General features: G+C 32.0%; 1 protein-coding gene across 1 annotated transcript in view; it reads right to left on the bottom strand.

Moving 5' to 3' along the window:
- Positions 1-1,829: 1,829 nt before the first annotated feature.
- LOC133188235 (uncharacterized) overlaps positions 1,830-17,524 on the bottom strand; it is a 74,902-nt gene continuing 59,207 nt past the window's right edge. The window contains exons 96-111 of the mRNA XM_061323613.1: positions 15,661-15,842; positions 15,121-15,244; positions 14,857-15,011; positions 13,668-13,712; positions 12,270-12,394; positions 11,785-11,871; positions 10,294-10,652; positions 9,836-9,909; positions 8,139-8,171; positions 6,960-7,133; positions 6,180-6,337; positions 4,964-5,040; positions 4,543-4,695; positions 3,729-3,957; positions 3,316-3,395; positions 1,830-3,033 (exon numbers count right to left, since the gene is read on the bottom strand). Coding sequence (XP_061179597.1) covers positions 2,844-3,033; positions 3,316-3,395; positions 3,729-3,957; positions 4,543-4,695; positions 4,964-5,040; positions 6,180-6,337; positions 6,960-7,133; positions 8,139-8,171; positions 9,836-9,909; positions 10,294-10,652; positions 11,785-11,871; positions 12,270-12,394; positions 13,668-13,712; positions 14,857-15,011; positions 15,121-15,244; positions 15,661-15,842 — 2,245 coding nt within the window. The 3' untranslated portion in view covers positions 1,830-2,843. The remainder of the gene's footprint in view (positions 3,034-3,315; positions 3,396-3,728; positions 3,958-4,542; positions 4,696-4,963; positions 5,041-6,179; positions 6,338-6,959; positions 7,134-8,138; positions 8,172-9,835; positions 9,910-10,293; positions 10,653-11,784; positions 11,872-12,269; positions 12,395-13,667; positions 13,713-14,856; positions 15,012-15,120; positions 15,245-15,660; positions 15,843-17,524) is intronic.

Here is a 17,524-nt window from a genome sequence, read left to right as displayed (position 1 = left end):
TGTGTATGTGTGACTTAAATTTTATAAAACTGTATAACTTATACCAGTGGATTTGACAGGTTTTGGATCAGAGAAAGATTTAATTACAGTGTATTACTATAGTCTGGACTCTTAAAATTACAAAACTTAAAGATGTTACTAAATGTACTCTGTACTGACAAAGTTGTGACTGTGATATTTGAATAATATTGTAGCTATTTATTTCATTATTTTCTTGTCTGTATACTTTCTATTGTATTTTGTTGATAAGTGACATGAAATAGACCAGAAATGTTTGATTGTAATGTCATACAATGCACGATAAAACATTCATTTCACACTCGCAAATTTTCTGTTACACACACACTACCGCACTCTGTTAATTTTTTTGTTGATTTCTATTTGCACATGTTAAATGAACACTTTATGAATGATTTAGATTTCAGTATTTCTGTTGTTCATTTAGTATTAAAGCAAAAATGTATTGAATTTTTTATATGTCTTTAATGCACAAACATTATTGTGATATATGTCTTTATATTATCCCTGATACTGAATTCCATTTTGTAAAACAAGGGTTGGCTCCCTAAATGTTTTGTATTATGGGAAAGTGAAAATCAAAATTTTTTAACCATTACAACCTTTCCTTACAAAATCTTTTCATCATGTTTATGCCTGCATGTGTACATGAATATTCTAAATAAAAATTTTCATTTTAACCTTATATCTTTCAGTTTCATTTTCCAATTTTAATTTAATAATACTTTTGAAAGAAAACAAAACTACAAAACATGCTCTGCAAAGTCAGTGCGAAAAAATGCATTTTGAAGATGCAATATACAACGTTTGGATAAAAATGTTGTATTGAGACGTTTCATATTCATGCTCTTTCAAGTTTCTGGAGAAGAAAAGTTTGTGTATATAATTTTAATCCAGGTTGGATTTACCTATAACCTATGAATTGTTGATTTCACTTCACACAATTCTTGTTTGTTACATGAGGTTGTGAATTGACTTTCCTTTTAAGGTCATAGGTCAAAGGTGAAGTCTTTTGAGGTCCTTATACATTTGATATTGCATTGATGTATGTGCCAATATCAGCCCATTCCTGTTGCTTGATGTCAGATGACCTTGCTATTTCATACTGAAGATGTTCCAATTTTTTCATAACAAAATCCACAGGAAGGGTTCAAGGTTATTGCACTACCAAGTAATGATTATTATTAATTTCTGAGCTTATTTACCTAATATTTCATAGAAGTTCATATTAGTTCACATTTTCACTCAATTCTCCAATTCAAAGGAAATTAACTACTGAAAATAAATATCCCTGCCAATCCCAATAGTAACAATTTGTACAATGTTATGAATGATCAGAGCAATAAGTAATTGAGCAAGACCACTGCGTTGATTTTTAATTGATGATACTATATACAAGGTCATTTTCGCCCTTTTACACTTGCAAACAATTGTGTCATTTTAAATTCACAAGACACAACTGTGTTTAAGAGATAATTTTTACTTTGAATTCACCCAGTTTTAAATTTGCACACTTGTGACAAGGGCGAAAATAACACGGGGCAAAATTTTCCTGGTTTGTTCATTTCTAAGTATTAAAAAAATTGGCTTATATTGATATAATTATACAGGATAATTTTCCCATCATTTTATTTTTTCCCTTGGCATCAGTGGGCGAATTCAACAATAGATAGTTATCAGCACAAATGAGACTTGGTGAATTGAAAATGAGGCAAACGTACATGGAGAAAATAACCCTGTTTTCCGTAGTCCTTTGATTGTAGAAACAACATGACAACATTTTCGTCAGTATTTAAATAATTGTTTATATAATGCTTGATATGCAGAGAACATTCACAATTTTAAGATAAACCTTGCAGAGTGGGAAAATGAAAGCTCTGCTCTTACAATGTACCAAGTATTTCTATTATAAAAAATGTTCCATGACATACATAATTTTTCATATTCCACAATTTTAAACACTATGCTATATAATACTGTATAACATTTGATTATGTCATAAACTTGGTCCAAAAATATACAACTAGTTCATAAACTCTAAATGTTTAAACCTTTATCAGCAGTATCTCCCATTACAGCTAGGTTTGAAATATGATCAGCAGTACAGTAAAAAAATATGTTCCACAAATACTATGTCATACAAAGATTTCTCCCATGTTATTTGATGCATTAAAACATATAGACAAAAAGAGGAAATATACCCAATCCCCCTGATTTAATCTTTAAAATCAGCAAAAATAGTGATAAGTGTGTCTTACAATGCTTAACAATGATGGCCATTTAAACCATTCATAAAAATACTCCCAACAACTGTAGAGTAACAAACAACAAACATATCAATAAATGCAAATATCACAGATAAAAATAGCTACATCGATATACAAAAGTGTAAACAAAAACGGTGAACAATATCAGGGTAACTAATGTACAAGTAACGGAGACAGGGGAAAACAGCAGGGGTGACTAGTACAGAGATGAGCTACAAGCAAGACTAAATACAGTGAACAGAATATATGAAGCCGAGTAAACTACACCAACGTAAAAACATAATTAATTGCTGCGGAATACAATAAAAGCAGCAAGATTTGGCAGCGTGTGTGCTTTATTTAATGTATAAATATCTTAATTAATTATACATATTACTATACTAGTATATATTGCCATTCAAACCTGCAAACGAATATAAATATATCTTTTAAGAGGAAACACTTATACCAGAATATAAAGTCAGACCACACACAGTCTCTTTGATATAGACAAAAGCATACAATCCTTTTCTGACACAGCTGAACACAGATATGGGAAACGGGTGATGAATGGAGTCTCTAACTTATGGCGGGGATGGGGGCCTGTTTGTTTTTCTTGGCCTCCTGCGTTGCGATTTGATTGGCCCGTTCCTGTCTCAGACGTTCCGTTTTCAGAGCCTTTGACGTCACATGAAGTGGAGGCAATATTTTGTCTATTTTGGGAGATTTGGGGAATTTTAACAATGTGGCCACCTTATCCAACATTTTTCTACAATGAGAGAAATTAATATAAAAATTTAATTGTTTAACATAACATATTTAATGACATATAGAACAGAAATTTTAAATTCATTTTCGATTAATTCAAAGGATTAATGTTACTGAAAATTCTAAATGTTGTTGTTGATGTGTATCTTTTCCTCAGAAGCTTTCCCCAAATACTCTCATACTTCAACAAGTTATATTATTGAAAGGAGCTAGTTTGCATGTATTGATTTTAAAGGAGCAGCAGTATATAAAATGCTTGCAAAAAATTCGTAGTACAACTTACTCTACTCGGATTTTCTGTTCCTCTAAGTACAGGTAATTCTCATCTATCTCTTTAGGGGGAATCTTTTCAGCATGATTCAACTAGAAATAGATTAAATTGGCATAAAAAAATTTGGTCATCAAATGCCCAAAAAATGACTCATACAACAGTAGGTACTTAACATGAGCTTATTTCAGTGTCCTTAAAATGTTTGATTTAATTGGTATTTTACAGTTTAAAATCAATTGCAAGACAGGAACTAGTTAGCCTTATCATGAACTACTGTAATCAGTGATTTTATTTATCACATTTGTAAGAAGTCAAATTTTAAACATTATCATGAGTAAGCACATTACATTAAAACAGCACCATTAAAGGTGCCTTTTTCTAAATCCCTCACAGCGTATGTAACAGTCAAAGTAAAAAAGCCTCACCTTAAGCCTAGCCCCCACATTGAACCTCTTCCCCCTGTCCCCTGCACTAAAGTCTAGAACCATCCTCTCCTGGGCGAGAATCCTGACCCCGATGTAATGGTTCAGGAGAAAATGGATGGGTTGGAATGGCGGAGCGTGGACGTGGGTGTTCTGATCCTTCCACAACCATTTTCTCTTCTTGGCTCCTGTGTAATCCAGTTCTATACCTCCTAGCTGATCCATATTCAATCTGAACAAAAGAGGATTAATTCATACTACAGCCATTATTTCTTTGCTTATGTAATTGTTCATACAATTGTAGAATTACATGCATTGAATCATCAAATCTTTCCATCAATCTTATAAAGACACCATCATGCTACATGTACTGTATGTGTACAAAAATTGGCATATTCAAAATTTAGCACAATCACTGGGTATGGAGTTGTTGGCGAAATCATGAATTAGCGCTATACATGTCCATGCCATATATTGTATTTATGAATTATTTCTCAGCAGTATTCATGAATTAGTGCATCGTTGTCTGCGCCAAAGCCGCTAAAATATGAAGCCCAATTTTTTAAGTACACATACAGTTTATGATGGTATATCATATGTGCAAGATAATTACTACAGTGGAAATGATTTATTTTACATAATCATAATATTGCAGAGAATGGCAGTACCTTACAAATGTTAATCAATTAAGCTACTACTGAGTATTATGATAAGTGATTTAGATACAGGTACAGTACTACTCAAAAGCCTCCTTTTTTTGAGGATTTTTTAAAATCAGTTTTAAAATCAGTTGAGTAATATGTCATTGATAACATACCTGACAACACCATTGGGGTGGTAACAACAGGCAAACCCATTGGGTTCAAACACTGCAAGGATGCTGGGCTTCTCTATATCTGCCTGTACCACATAATTAAATTGTCCCAGCTGTACTGAGGTTATAGCAATAGCCAGATTACCTGATGGATAACTAGGCACAATTAAGGAAAAATATAGCTACATAATATTTATGAGGGAGAGGAGGAAGAAAAAGCCCAATAATATACTTAATGACTCCAGCCTTTAAATTTGCTCATGGCACTTATTCATTTTAATAAAGTGTGTTACTTTTCCCCTTTTCATTTGTAAATCATTTTCAATAGAGTTTTTTTTTTAAATCTTGAATTGAAAAGCATTCATTTGGTATTTCTTTGAATAAAAACATAAACAAAATTTTCCATGACAAACAAAAAGGATACAAAATGTTCCCTGTTCCATCCGGAAACATGGTCAGGAATTTCTGTCCATTTTCGTAATACTTCTCCACTAGACCCAACTAAAAACAGAAAAATCGTAGGCATGAACCACTCACAAACTTTCAATGTATCTCATGTATTATTTGCAGTATTACACACTGATCATAAAATAAACATATCTTTTTTTAAAATTAAAAGTAACAGGGGGACATATGGCAAGAACTCTTATAGGGACAAATACTGTACTAATAGAAAAACCATAAACTGATCATATTAGGCAGGTATTCACAATAAGAGGTGTGTGCTATATGCAGGGTTTACTGTATACCTTTTCTGCATTTGATGTATTCACTATAAGACATATTTGCTATATATAGGGTTTACTGTATTGTATGCTATATACAGGGTTTACTGTATTGTGTGTGCTATATACAGGTTTACTGTATTGTGTGCTATATACAGGGTTTACTGTATAGTGTGCTATATACAGGGTTTACTGTATTGTGTGTGTTATATACAGGTTTTACTGTATTGTGTGTGCTATATACAGGGTTTACTGTATTGTGTGTGCTATATACAGGTTTTACTGTATTGTGTGTGCTTTATATAGGGTTTAATGTAATGTGTATGCTATATACAGGGTTTACTGTATTGTGTGTGCTATATACAGGTTTACTGTATTGTGTGTGCTATATACAGGTTTTACTTTATTGTGTGTGTGTTATATACAGGGTTTACTGTATTGTGTGTGCTTTATATAGGGTTTACTGTATTGTGTGTGCTATCTACAGGGTTTACTGTATTGTGTGTGCTATATACAGGTTTTACTGTATTGTGTGTGCTATATACAGGGTTTACTGTATTGTGTGTGTTATATACAGGGTTTACTGTATTGTGTGTGCAATAGTCAGGGTTTACTGTATTGTGTGTGCTATATACAGTGTTTACTGTATTGTGTGTGTTATATACAGGGTTTACTGTATTGTGTGTGCAATAGTCAGGGTTTACTGTATTGTGTGTGCTATATACAGGGTTTACTGTATTGTGTGCCATATACAGGGTTTACTGTATTTTGTGCTATATACAGGGTTTACTGTATTTTGTGTGCTATGTACATGGTTTACTGTATTGTGTGTGCTATATACAGGGTTTACTGTATTGTGTGCTATATACAGGTTTTACTGTATTGTGTGTGCTATATACAGGGTTTACTGTTTACCTTTCCACTCTTTAAGAGGTCGATGTTGATGGGTTCCGGTATGAAGGTGTCATCTTCCTCCTCCCCTTGAAGGGGACTGGGGGGACGGACGGTCCAGCCCTCCTCCAGACATTTCTGGGAGGATAGCTGGTAATTTATTGTCTTCATCTTCTGAGCAACTAAAACAGCACAGACAATAGTGTTAGTGGGGACTCTTACGGAAGATTTAAAGTGCTCTATGATTTTCATAATGCGCTTAAATAACATTTTTAAGAAGCTAAAAAAAAAAAGAGGAAACTGATAATTTCTAAACATTAATGTAATGAAAGAAGAGTGAGAATGAAGATCTTAAAATGTCATAAAATTTTGAAGTCATTTAATGGAAGATTTGATACATAGTGTACAATGCAATAGGAATAAATAATGATTAATGCTAGGGTGATATACTGATGTTAGTGTTGACCATGCTAAATGACACATTAGAAAGCTGCTTGTTAAGATTTTCCAATGCTAATTTTTTTTTTCACCACCATAAATTACCAACTAAAAATAGGCCTGTTATTTCTTGGTTCCAAATATCCATTTACCAGAACATACGTATTAAATTGCTTATAGTTCATATTAAACTGTCAACCTACATTTATAACAATATATTCCTTCCATATTTTATAAATTAATATGACATGTTAAAAATCATTGATCCGTGAGTATGATATTAAGAGAATATATATCTTCTATGTACTACTATTTTGACACACATTATAAAATGACCACTCCTCCGCTCCACTGAGCATGATCTACCTGCCAGCCCAGACCGACTCTCTGGGTTACGAAGTTCTGCGTAGGTAAGAATTTTTTCGGACTTTTCCTGCTGCCTACTGGCACCAGAGTGAATAAAACTCCCAGGGGACCTAGATTTATGGAAACTTAACCCTGATTTGGTAGGACTTTTACTGGGGAAATCAAAAGTTTCATCTGCAGTAAATAAATATATTATATAAAATTTTCCACACAGGATTTGAGAAAATTTTACTTTGTTATAAAATTTAAAAAAAAATTAAATTATAAAATGTGTAATGCAACAAATTTTATTTTATTTGCATCATTTATTTGAATTACTTGAATTAATTGTTTTAACTTTTTATGTATTAATACTAACATATTATTCCTAGCTTAATCCAGAAAAGCATGGGGTCAGTAATACGCATATATCTGATTATATTTGTAAGCATTTTGTTATATTAGATTTATTTTAATATTATAACATAGCAATAATATATATTGTAGTAAATTCTGTTTTAAGATATACGGTTTGCACATTATAAATTTTTGTATTAATACATCATTTCTAGTCACTGGAATTAATCTTTTTTCTATCGATTTTTGTTAAACCAAAAGATAAAATTCTTTCTTTAATGTTTTACTAAAATATTTTTTTTCTTCAAAAATCTGGGGTTAAGCTGTACAGAAGAGTAACACACAAAGGGGGATAATCCTTTTCTTCCTTGCCAACACAGGACAATACTATAAACTACAATATGAAGTTTTACTCTCTTGTAAAGCAAACTCTGGTTCCTTTGATGACACACAAATGATGGTAATGTAAAAATAAATATACTTGAAATATTGTATATAATCACAAATACCTAAAAATAATGAAGTAACTGCACACACACATCTAAGGGGAATAACTTGGGAAAATGCACAATTCTTTATAGTCCAGAACTTGGCAAAAGATAATTGGGAACAAACAACTGAATATTCCTTTTTGCTCTAGCTTGCTTTTGTTTCCACATAAAGTAAGTCAGCAAATTCCCTTACCAAGCTCAGCAAAAGGTGTAAGCAATAACTAAGGGAAATAACTCTAACCAGTAAAAAAATGTGATGGCACACCAAACTGTGGTATCTAAGATATAAGTTGGGCTTGTGGGTAAAATATAGCTCTGAAAAGCAATATAAAATACAAAAATGACCCACAACCTATGCTTGGTAATGGTGGTGGTGATTGGCTGTCTGTAATGTGAAAATTAAAACTCAATACATTTACATGTCAGTCCTGGAAGCCTTTGATTTAATTCAATCACACTTCATGCTTTTTAAAATTTTTTTTTTAAATTTTAGATCTTATTGAGCAAATTATGTATCTCAGTAGGTTAAAAATAATTAAGACATATATATAAGAAATCATGCAATTAGGAAAATACCAGCTTTTCATACTTCCAGTATCACTGCAAATTGTAATGCACGTAATATATTTTATATCATCATTTATACTTATTAATACTGTGCTAGCACACAATATTTACAATTTAATCAAGAGATTATGCAAGTGTGTAATGGATTGGAGAATCTATATATGTATCACATATGCTTAAGGTTTACTGTACCATATAAATAAAATTTGTATAATGATTAAGTGATTCAATTAGCATACCTGAATCACCATAAATACTATACGAATCCATCAGGAATCTGTTTCGACTTCTGTAAGCTGGTCATGTGACAAAACAGGCAGAAAGACAGACAAAGGAGGAAAAGAAAGAAGGAATTAGAATCATGTAGAAAAGGAATGAGAATTTGCTTAAAAATGAACATTGATAAATGAACATCTACAATGATAAACCATACAAAAATCAGCTAATGAAGGAAAAGTATAAAGCAATGATTAGGAATGTGTTTTTCTGATGTAAATGCATAATTTTGAAATGCTTTGGCAAAATATTTCTTGTACGAGATACAAGAAAAATGACAGAAGGTGAAATGAATACACATGAAAAAATATATAAAAATTAATCCAAATACCCACTGTAATTCAAGCTATACATATTTCTATTATCAATATGACTCAAATGCTGTTTGCCAATAAATGAAGCAAGCTAGATGAGTTTTGATTGGTAGTTGTTTAGGGATATGAACTTTATAGGGTTGGATTCTGGGTAAAGGTCATTAGGTCATGCAGTGGCACCTACCCAAATCTTTGTACATATTCTGGACGTTCATCAGTTGTCTGTGTCGAAAAACAGGTCTAACGGCTAAACCACACACAAAATAATACAAGGTTACACATCCAGTGAATATCAAAGTTCATTCCTGAGACTATAAATAATAGCTACTTCATTTTAATTATAAGATAATAAATCCAAAGTCTATGATGTCAATCTTCAAAATAAACATCCGGTTTATTTACAATTTTTAGCAAATGATATTTAATTTTCTCAATATTTGGTTTTTCAAATTCTCAGCTGAAATATTACTTGTAGTCTCAGATGAATCAAAATGAGGAGAACCAAACCTGTGTATAGCACCCTTTCTTAAAGAAGTTTGTTTTTAAATTTAAAAAATTTCTAATGATGCAAATAAGTTTCAAGACAAGTTTGGTCCTCCAGTGATAAAATAAAGAAACAAAGCACCAAAATATAACAATTTAGCAGATTAATATTAATATAAGGAAAAAAAGTGAAGAAATAAAATTGAAAACATGAAAAACAAGAGGTTAAATTTATTAATAAGGCAATTTTTGCTGTTACTGTGAAAGGAGCAGAAATTAATTTAATTATAAAATTGCAAGCAAAAATATGTTAAATGAAAAGATAACCAAACTGTTCATAGCCCTATAAAAATTTGGCTTGAACGATGAGCAATAAAAGCTACTATAAGCACTGTGGAGATAAACTTACAAGAATAGAAATTTGACTGTTGCTGAAAGCCGGAAGCTTCCTGTTGTTTTCTCTGCATTTCCTTCTCTCTCATTCTACAACAAACAATAACAGTCTATAACATACAATAACAATCTATAACATACAATAGCAGTCTACAACATACAATAACAGTCTATAACAGTCTATAACATACAATAACAGTCTATAAAAGTACAAAATTTACTGCAATATTAATACTTGTACATTGTAAAAATGAGTCAAATATTCAACCTAAGCTACCCATCAACATTGGGATTTCTCTCAAACTTAGATTTCCTCTTACTTTATTAAAATTTATGCACTTTAATTACTCTAACTTAAAATGTTACTTTCTCGCTAAAGGTTCAGGTTGATAAGTGTCTTTTGAGTAAGTTATATTTTTTCCACTCAAAATCAACAGAAGTCACAGTAAAGCAGGCATCACTGCTTTCCCTTACCTCTGTAACGCTCTCTCTTTAGCCACTTTTCTATCCTCTTTTGAGCTCCCATAGTGAGGGTGACTGGAAATGCTGATTTTCTTGGTCAGTGAGCGATGTTCTGCCTCTACAGCTTGTGCCTGTTCTGTGGTGAACTCTACAAACTCCCTGTAATCATTACAGCAGTACAACTGGTCTGGGGGCAGGGTCTGTTGTTGTTCCAGGGTCGGCCAAGGCTGGACAGCATGACCACAGAATTCACAAGTTCCTCCGAACATTCCCACGACACGGCCATGCTCATCTACTTCAGCCTCTTCCTCTTGAGTGCGCTCAGAGGGGTCACTGACCTCGATGACCTTTTTCTCAGATTCCTTGTTATACTATAAAATATATGATCAGCATTTAGCATCTCATTCAAAACTGCACAAATTGCTATTTAATCTCACTTTGCTTTGGGTATATAATTAGCTTCTTTACAATTCACAATATCCTTTCATTCTTAACAAATATTCTACCTGTAAATATCTATGAAATGAGCAGTCAATTAAATAACATTTTATAGATATTTTGTACAAAACCACCACTGACTGAATTAAGTGATGTTAAATTGTAAGAAATTTCCTCATCTGATTATGAAATTATTAAAACATGCATTTAAAAACAATGTCATATAAATAGTTTTACAAGAAATAAAAATTGTGAAATAAAACAACTGAAAATGAGCTTCACTTTCGCTAACCAAAAATGACAGATAAAAATCAAAGTTTCTGAATCTGCTCTGACAATAAAATTAAATCAGTGCCTTTTCTTACAATATAAGTTACAACAGATCTGAAATGTACCTGAACACTTGCATCAGCTGTCAAGAAAAGATAATGGCTAATAGCTTAGTTCACTGCCAACAACTACACTATAAACTATATCTAAGAGTAAAAAACATGATTTTTTTTTTCCTAAGTTGAAATTTATACAATATGAGGGTAAAAACAAACAACTTGTGCATCAATTAATAATAAATTTTACTTTACAGTGCAAGGGTATACTTCAAAGCACATAGGAATTAATATCTTGCTGTTGTTTCTAAAATTGCTTAATACAGCAAAGGATATACCATTGAATTGTTCAGTCAACTTACGTGATAAATACCAAAAGCTGCTTACTCAATATGATTCTGTTTTTAAGCTGTTTATTCAATATGATTCTATTTTTAAATCATTGCAATGTATACACACAATTTTTTTCTTGCAACTATTTAAAAAAGAAATTTCCCAAGCAATTTTTTCTCATATTATTATTTTTCTAAAATACTGTTAGTACAATTAACAATGCTCTAGTTAGTAGCAAAAACTCTTTCAACAAAAAATCACACCACATGATAATTAGTAAAAGAGGAATTAGAATGACAGTCATAGCCCCGCCTCCACCTCTGACTAATTAGTTTCTGGTTCTCTACTTGCTAAATTAAGCCACACTTCCAACACTAAAGCTCTACACAAGCCACACCCATTTTACCTGCAGGATTTGCGGTGGACCGATACTAGGCATGAAAGTGCGATCATCCTGCACTTTCTTTCCTGTATATTCTTCCTCATCAGAACTCTTTATAACAATAAATTCTATTTCATTTGGATCACATAATATTAATAACAAGTAAAAACATCATACTCTTATTCTGTTTGTTTCTTTTTTTGTGAATACGCAAAAAAAAAAAAAAAAAAAAAAAATCCAGTAGCACAATTTAAAATTTTTATGTTAAACTGTATGCAGCATTGAATTTTCTTACACTTTTTAATTTTAAAAAATGCAACCTATAGTTCACCTCTGAATTTAACATGCCAAAACTATTTACCATTTTCATTGCTGTCAATGTAAAAATGTCAAATTTAACAAAAGAGAAAAAACAATCTAGTTTAAAGTTTTGATCATGAACACAATCAAACTATAAAAATAAAATGGCAATATATCCATATACTGTTTACAACACAATGCATTCTTACCGTATCTGAGTCACTACTGAGTTCTAACATTGGGACCCCAAACTCGTCGTTGATTGGGTAAGGTGAGGGGGCTGAGGACTCCTCCTGTACGGTGGGGATGTCTGTCTTAGACTCCTCCTTCTTACCTACATCGGTTAACAACAAAAGATTAAGAATTAATTTTAATGAAATTAATTATAGTACGTTTGAATTAATTTGATTTTAATTTCAGTCATCTTGTCCCAGTGAAAACATATTTATGAGGACCAATCCAAACATAATGTCATTTATCTGGTGCATACAATTGGATGCCATATTTATGTGTAAGTATACAATACATCAAAATGCTAATGGACTGAATTTTCATTGCCAGTAAATATCATACAATTCTGTTTTACTAAACAGGAAGTTGCAGTACTGCAGGAGTGTCAGGGCAAGAAAAAAATGTCTAATTTCTCCATAAATTTGTCCAAAAAAAAATGTCATTGAAATACAAGAATTGCTTAAAATTGCATAAAATTTATTTGAAGTCATATGATGTTTCTTCTTAAATCTATCATGAAAACTAAAATGACTTCACATCATTTGAAAGTAATTTACATGCAAGTAGTTGCTCTGTACCTTAAGTTGCATACAACACATAAACAAAGAAGAAAAAATGGCTTCAAACAAAATTTTACATAATGCCAGATGTGTTTGCTACAAATCAAAATACTGTGGCAAAGGACCAATGCAGGAATAAACCAGACATTAAAGTGAAAAAGAAGTGGGAGTTGAGTTCTGAAAGAAGAATTGAAAGTATTAATTATTTTTTTAATCTGAGGCTAAATAAAGATTTTTGGGAATACATGTATATCATCTTAGACATCAGTAGCAATAGAAGTAGCCTAGCCATGTGCTGTGTTTTTTACTTTATTAAGTATTTCATGTATCTGAATGAACATTTTCAGAAAAATAGATAAGAGTTCCTATTCAAAACTCATTGACAACATTCAAAAATAGACTTCTTTTAAGCTCATTTGAAATTATCTTTGTATCAACACTAGTAAATGAATTTATCATAAAACATAACAAAATTACTTCAAAAGACATAAAAACATAATCTAAGAACACAAAATGCAAAATGAATAATATGATTTAACTTATTATATAATCAAACTTCCATTTCTCCAACACAGCAGGTCTGACAAAAATCTTTGAGGTATTTGGAAGTTTTCAATTTCAAAGTTAATTATCAAATTAATAGTACGTTCAGGACTGCAGAATATAAAGCTTGACTTATCCTTAATGCATACATGCATATCTGACATAATCATACTCAAGATCAAATGTGATGGATTCTTGGTTTCTTACTTCAATTTTTAACTCACTCTCCCTCAGTGTGTTCAGGAAAGATGTTAGAAGAGTGTGTAATATTACCTGCTCTAGGAGAGAGGCCATCTTCTTCGTGCAAAGAAAGTAAACCTGAAAGACAGGAAGACGTGAAGAAAAGTGCTTCTACCCCACGGCACACTAGTGTGATAATCACTGGAAACAGAGAAAACTAAACACAGATGTATTAGGAAAGTGTTACTGTGTATAAGTTTTAATGTTTGATGGTACAGTAAATAACTGCCTTAATATTACAAGTATGACAAACAAGATATCATTTCTTTAAGATACATGTACAGTCAAATCTTGTCATCTCGAACTCAATGGGACTGAGAAAAAACAGAGAGATATCCGAGGATTTGAGATATCCAAGGTCAAAAACTTAAGAATAAGGGGTTGGTACTTCCAAATCAGTTTGACAAATCCATGGTATTTGAGATATAAGTGTTGCAGATACTGAACTTCAGCTGTATATTAATTATTAATTTTAGAATCTTAAAATTTCACGATTAATTTTTTTTTCTTCATTTTTTAGTTAGAAATACCACCTAATGTATTACAGATTATTTTTCATATATTTGCATTAAGACTGCATTTCTGCAGATCAGTTTAAGCCTGTGATCTAATGGGAAAACTATAATACATTTGAATTCTGCATCAGAGTTTAAGGTGATTGCACAGTGAAGTTTTTAACATTAACAAATCAACACATTCTGGTGAAGTATCACTTATTTTTGGTGACAAAATGGCTAAGTGAATTAACCTTTGGGGATAATCTTGGGTGGAGTCGTAAGAGAATCTTTCTTTTGCATTTTACCCTTCTCTGAAATATTACATAAGTCACTGAAAAGCTTTATATGATCCACAGAATGTAACAGAAGTTTTTTTACCTGACCAAATGCAACCAGTGCAAACTTAATCATTCTTATTCTGCAATTGTTTTATTTGTTAATCTTAACTAAAAACTAATATTGTACATACCATTATTTTAGATATTGTTGATTGACAGAATATATCAAGACAAATGTCTTAAATATTTCATTTCTTAAAAGTAAAATACGATAGTTTGAAAGCATTTGTCCATAGCATAATAGTGTTCCTAAGTGCTAGAGAAAAAGATGCCCTTTGCCCATAACACCTTCAAGTATCCACTACAAGATTAACAAGTTTTCAGTGATTGGAGATCCTATCCCTGAATGAGAGAACCTGAACCAATAAGTCTTTAAGTGAGACTCACTATCTCGAGGTCCCAGAAGACGGGCTGTTCCAGATTTCTCTGCTTCCTCTAGCCAGTCCCAATCTGTCTGGGTATTCTCTGTTATAAACGTAACTTCTCGGCCATCATAGGTTTTTCTTTTCATGATGTCTTTCTTCCTAGACCTGGACTTTCTTCTATAAAAAAAATAAATTCCTCAATTTTTTTTTTAATTTTCATGATAATTAATACATATTACATGACAATTATCCATATATTAAATGTAAAATCTGCACTGTCTTATACCCTGTGGGTGTGCCGTCCCCTGAGCTCTTGTCAGTGCCTGATTCGGGTTCTGGAGCTTCTCTTCGGAATCCTCTTAATACTGCTGGCCGAGTTTTACCACTACCTTGTTTGGCTGTAGATGAAGCTGTTAAGTAAAAATTGAAAGTAAAAGATATGTCATCCAAAGACTTGTCAGATAAGTGATAGTTATATGTCCAAGCGAAAATATGAAAGTGACCAACAAAAATTCTCTAAATCTAACATACAAATGATGAATAAGAATACTCAAGCAAAACATGTCATACCTTTACTTAATATACCATAATATATCCAAGGTGGGCAATCAAGTTTAATATACTCTCCGCCATAAGATGGTATGTTTTTGTTGCGATTCAGTTTGTACATAATTGTAGGAAAAAATTATCTACATTTTGAGGATGCTGCATTTTAGTTACCAATATTTACTATGACATCACAGTTAGATCAAGCAATAAATAAATTCGTGACGTCATAATATGTCCTGCAGTTGTGACATCACAATGCTAATTTTCACACTCTTACCATTTGACACAGTGGATTTGTCGTCGTCGTCGTCTTTAGAATTAATTTGTTCGTCTTGACTTTCTGAGTCCGAGTTTGGGAGTTCAATGTCGTCATTATTCCCTCCTACACCTATTGGGGGCAAAGGTTTCTTCAGAGGAAAGCGGGATTCCGAAGCATTGTCGTCTGACAAGATCTCCATGTTTAGTATAGATGTTTCCAAACCCGCAAAATCTACAACAATTTTTAAGGTAGGTACTATGATCATAGTATGCATTTTTCTTTTTAATTGTTAGGGTTCTTTTTAGCTGCCTTGGATTTAAGTTTAAAATTATATACAGCCTATCATCATATTTTATAAGATAGCACAAGGTCGACAGAGTTAATCTATTAACTGACTTTCTGTCTAATAATTAAAGTGACTTGGGGAAAAATACTGATATAACTGAGTCAGTATCAATAGCTATACTACGATAACAGAGGTAAACGTGACATTATTTTGGTTTATTTACCCTATTATGCCCCCTAGTCCTCCATCTTAGTTTACAAACTGGTTGATAACGACGATCACATGACTGATTTTGAAAGAAATGATTGGTTCTTTAAATTTCAGTAATTCGCTCTACTAATATTCGTTTCGGCTCTGTAAATGAGTTAAAAACAATCTAAATTACATGTTGATTATTTAATAAATTCACGTGTTGAGATATAATAGAAAGACCAAAAATACATTCGTGTGGATAATCTAAGTCTTATATTTACTTTTCTCGATAATGTGTACAAAAGGGATGAATTTTTCTTGAATTAAATTTTTAATCATTCATTTGTTAACAAGTAAAATTTTTCAATGGCCCCTTTCTTCTCACTGCAATAAAATTTTATACCATTACTTCGTATGGCTTAGATATGTAGATCATACTCGTATGTCTAATTTAGTATAAAATAAAAATAAATGACATGCCACAGGCACTTCTTTCGTTTACGGGGCACCCGCGCCCCTACTTATTTTTACCACAAGGTACCTAACTCTAACGAACGATGTCATTTTAAAGTAGGTTAATGATTGATATATAAACAAAATACGAGCTTGAAGCGGGGGTGCCTGAAATTGAGTTAGGTACCTTGTGGTAAAAATAAATAGGGGTGTCCCGTATACGAAACAAGTGCCTGTGGGATAGTATCTTAATCTCAAGTTAAGGAAAAATGCAACACCAAAATTTTATTTGATGGATCCCTTTTAAACTATGGTTTCAGCATTTAACAGCTGTTTAAAGGCCAATGTCCTCAGTTATTATAAATGATTTTTTTTTTTCAGAAACAGTGTAAAAATTGTTTTATTTGCAAAAGAGATCCTTTATAGTTTACAATTTGCTATGAATGAATGCATAATATGAATATCTAATAAATAAAAACATATCAAGAGAAGTCAAGAATTAAGACATTTTAATATTTAAAAAAAAATATTTATGAAAATAAAACTTAAAAAAAGTTGTTTGTGAATTGTGTGTTACACTTTCGTTTCCGGACGATATCTTAAACAGTCTTTTAACAGCTGTTTAAGCTTTTGCAATGGAATTTTATATCATATCTCTTTATGGCCGTCAAGGACGTAAACTCGCTTTTGGTGGATCAGTCATCAATTATAATGCTTCAAGTGTCAAAAATCTGGGGGCATTTTTCGACAGCAAACTTAGTATGGGGTGCCAAATAAATTCAGTAACTACAGATCCTGTTATTTCCATCTTCGTAACATCGGTAGAGTAAGATCACTTATACATGTAACAGAGGATGCGTGCAGGACACTTGTTATAGATCACTCGTTACATCTCAACTTGATTATGGTAACGCACTTCTTTATGGTCTTAATGCCACATCCTTGCAGAAA

The sequence above is a fragment of the Saccostrea echinata genome, unplaced genomic scaffold (genome assembly GCF_033153115.1).
Source record: "Saccostrea echinata isolate AGI-Se365-2 ecotype Australia unplaced genomic scaffold, CSIRO_AGI_Sech_v1 ptg000016l, whole genome shotgun sequence".
Taxonomy (NCBI): domain Eukaryota; kingdom Metazoa; phylum Mollusca; class Bivalvia; order Ostreida; family Ostreidae; genus Saccostrea; species Saccostrea echinata.
This window is presented reverse-complemented; position numbering and strand designations above follow the sequence as displayed.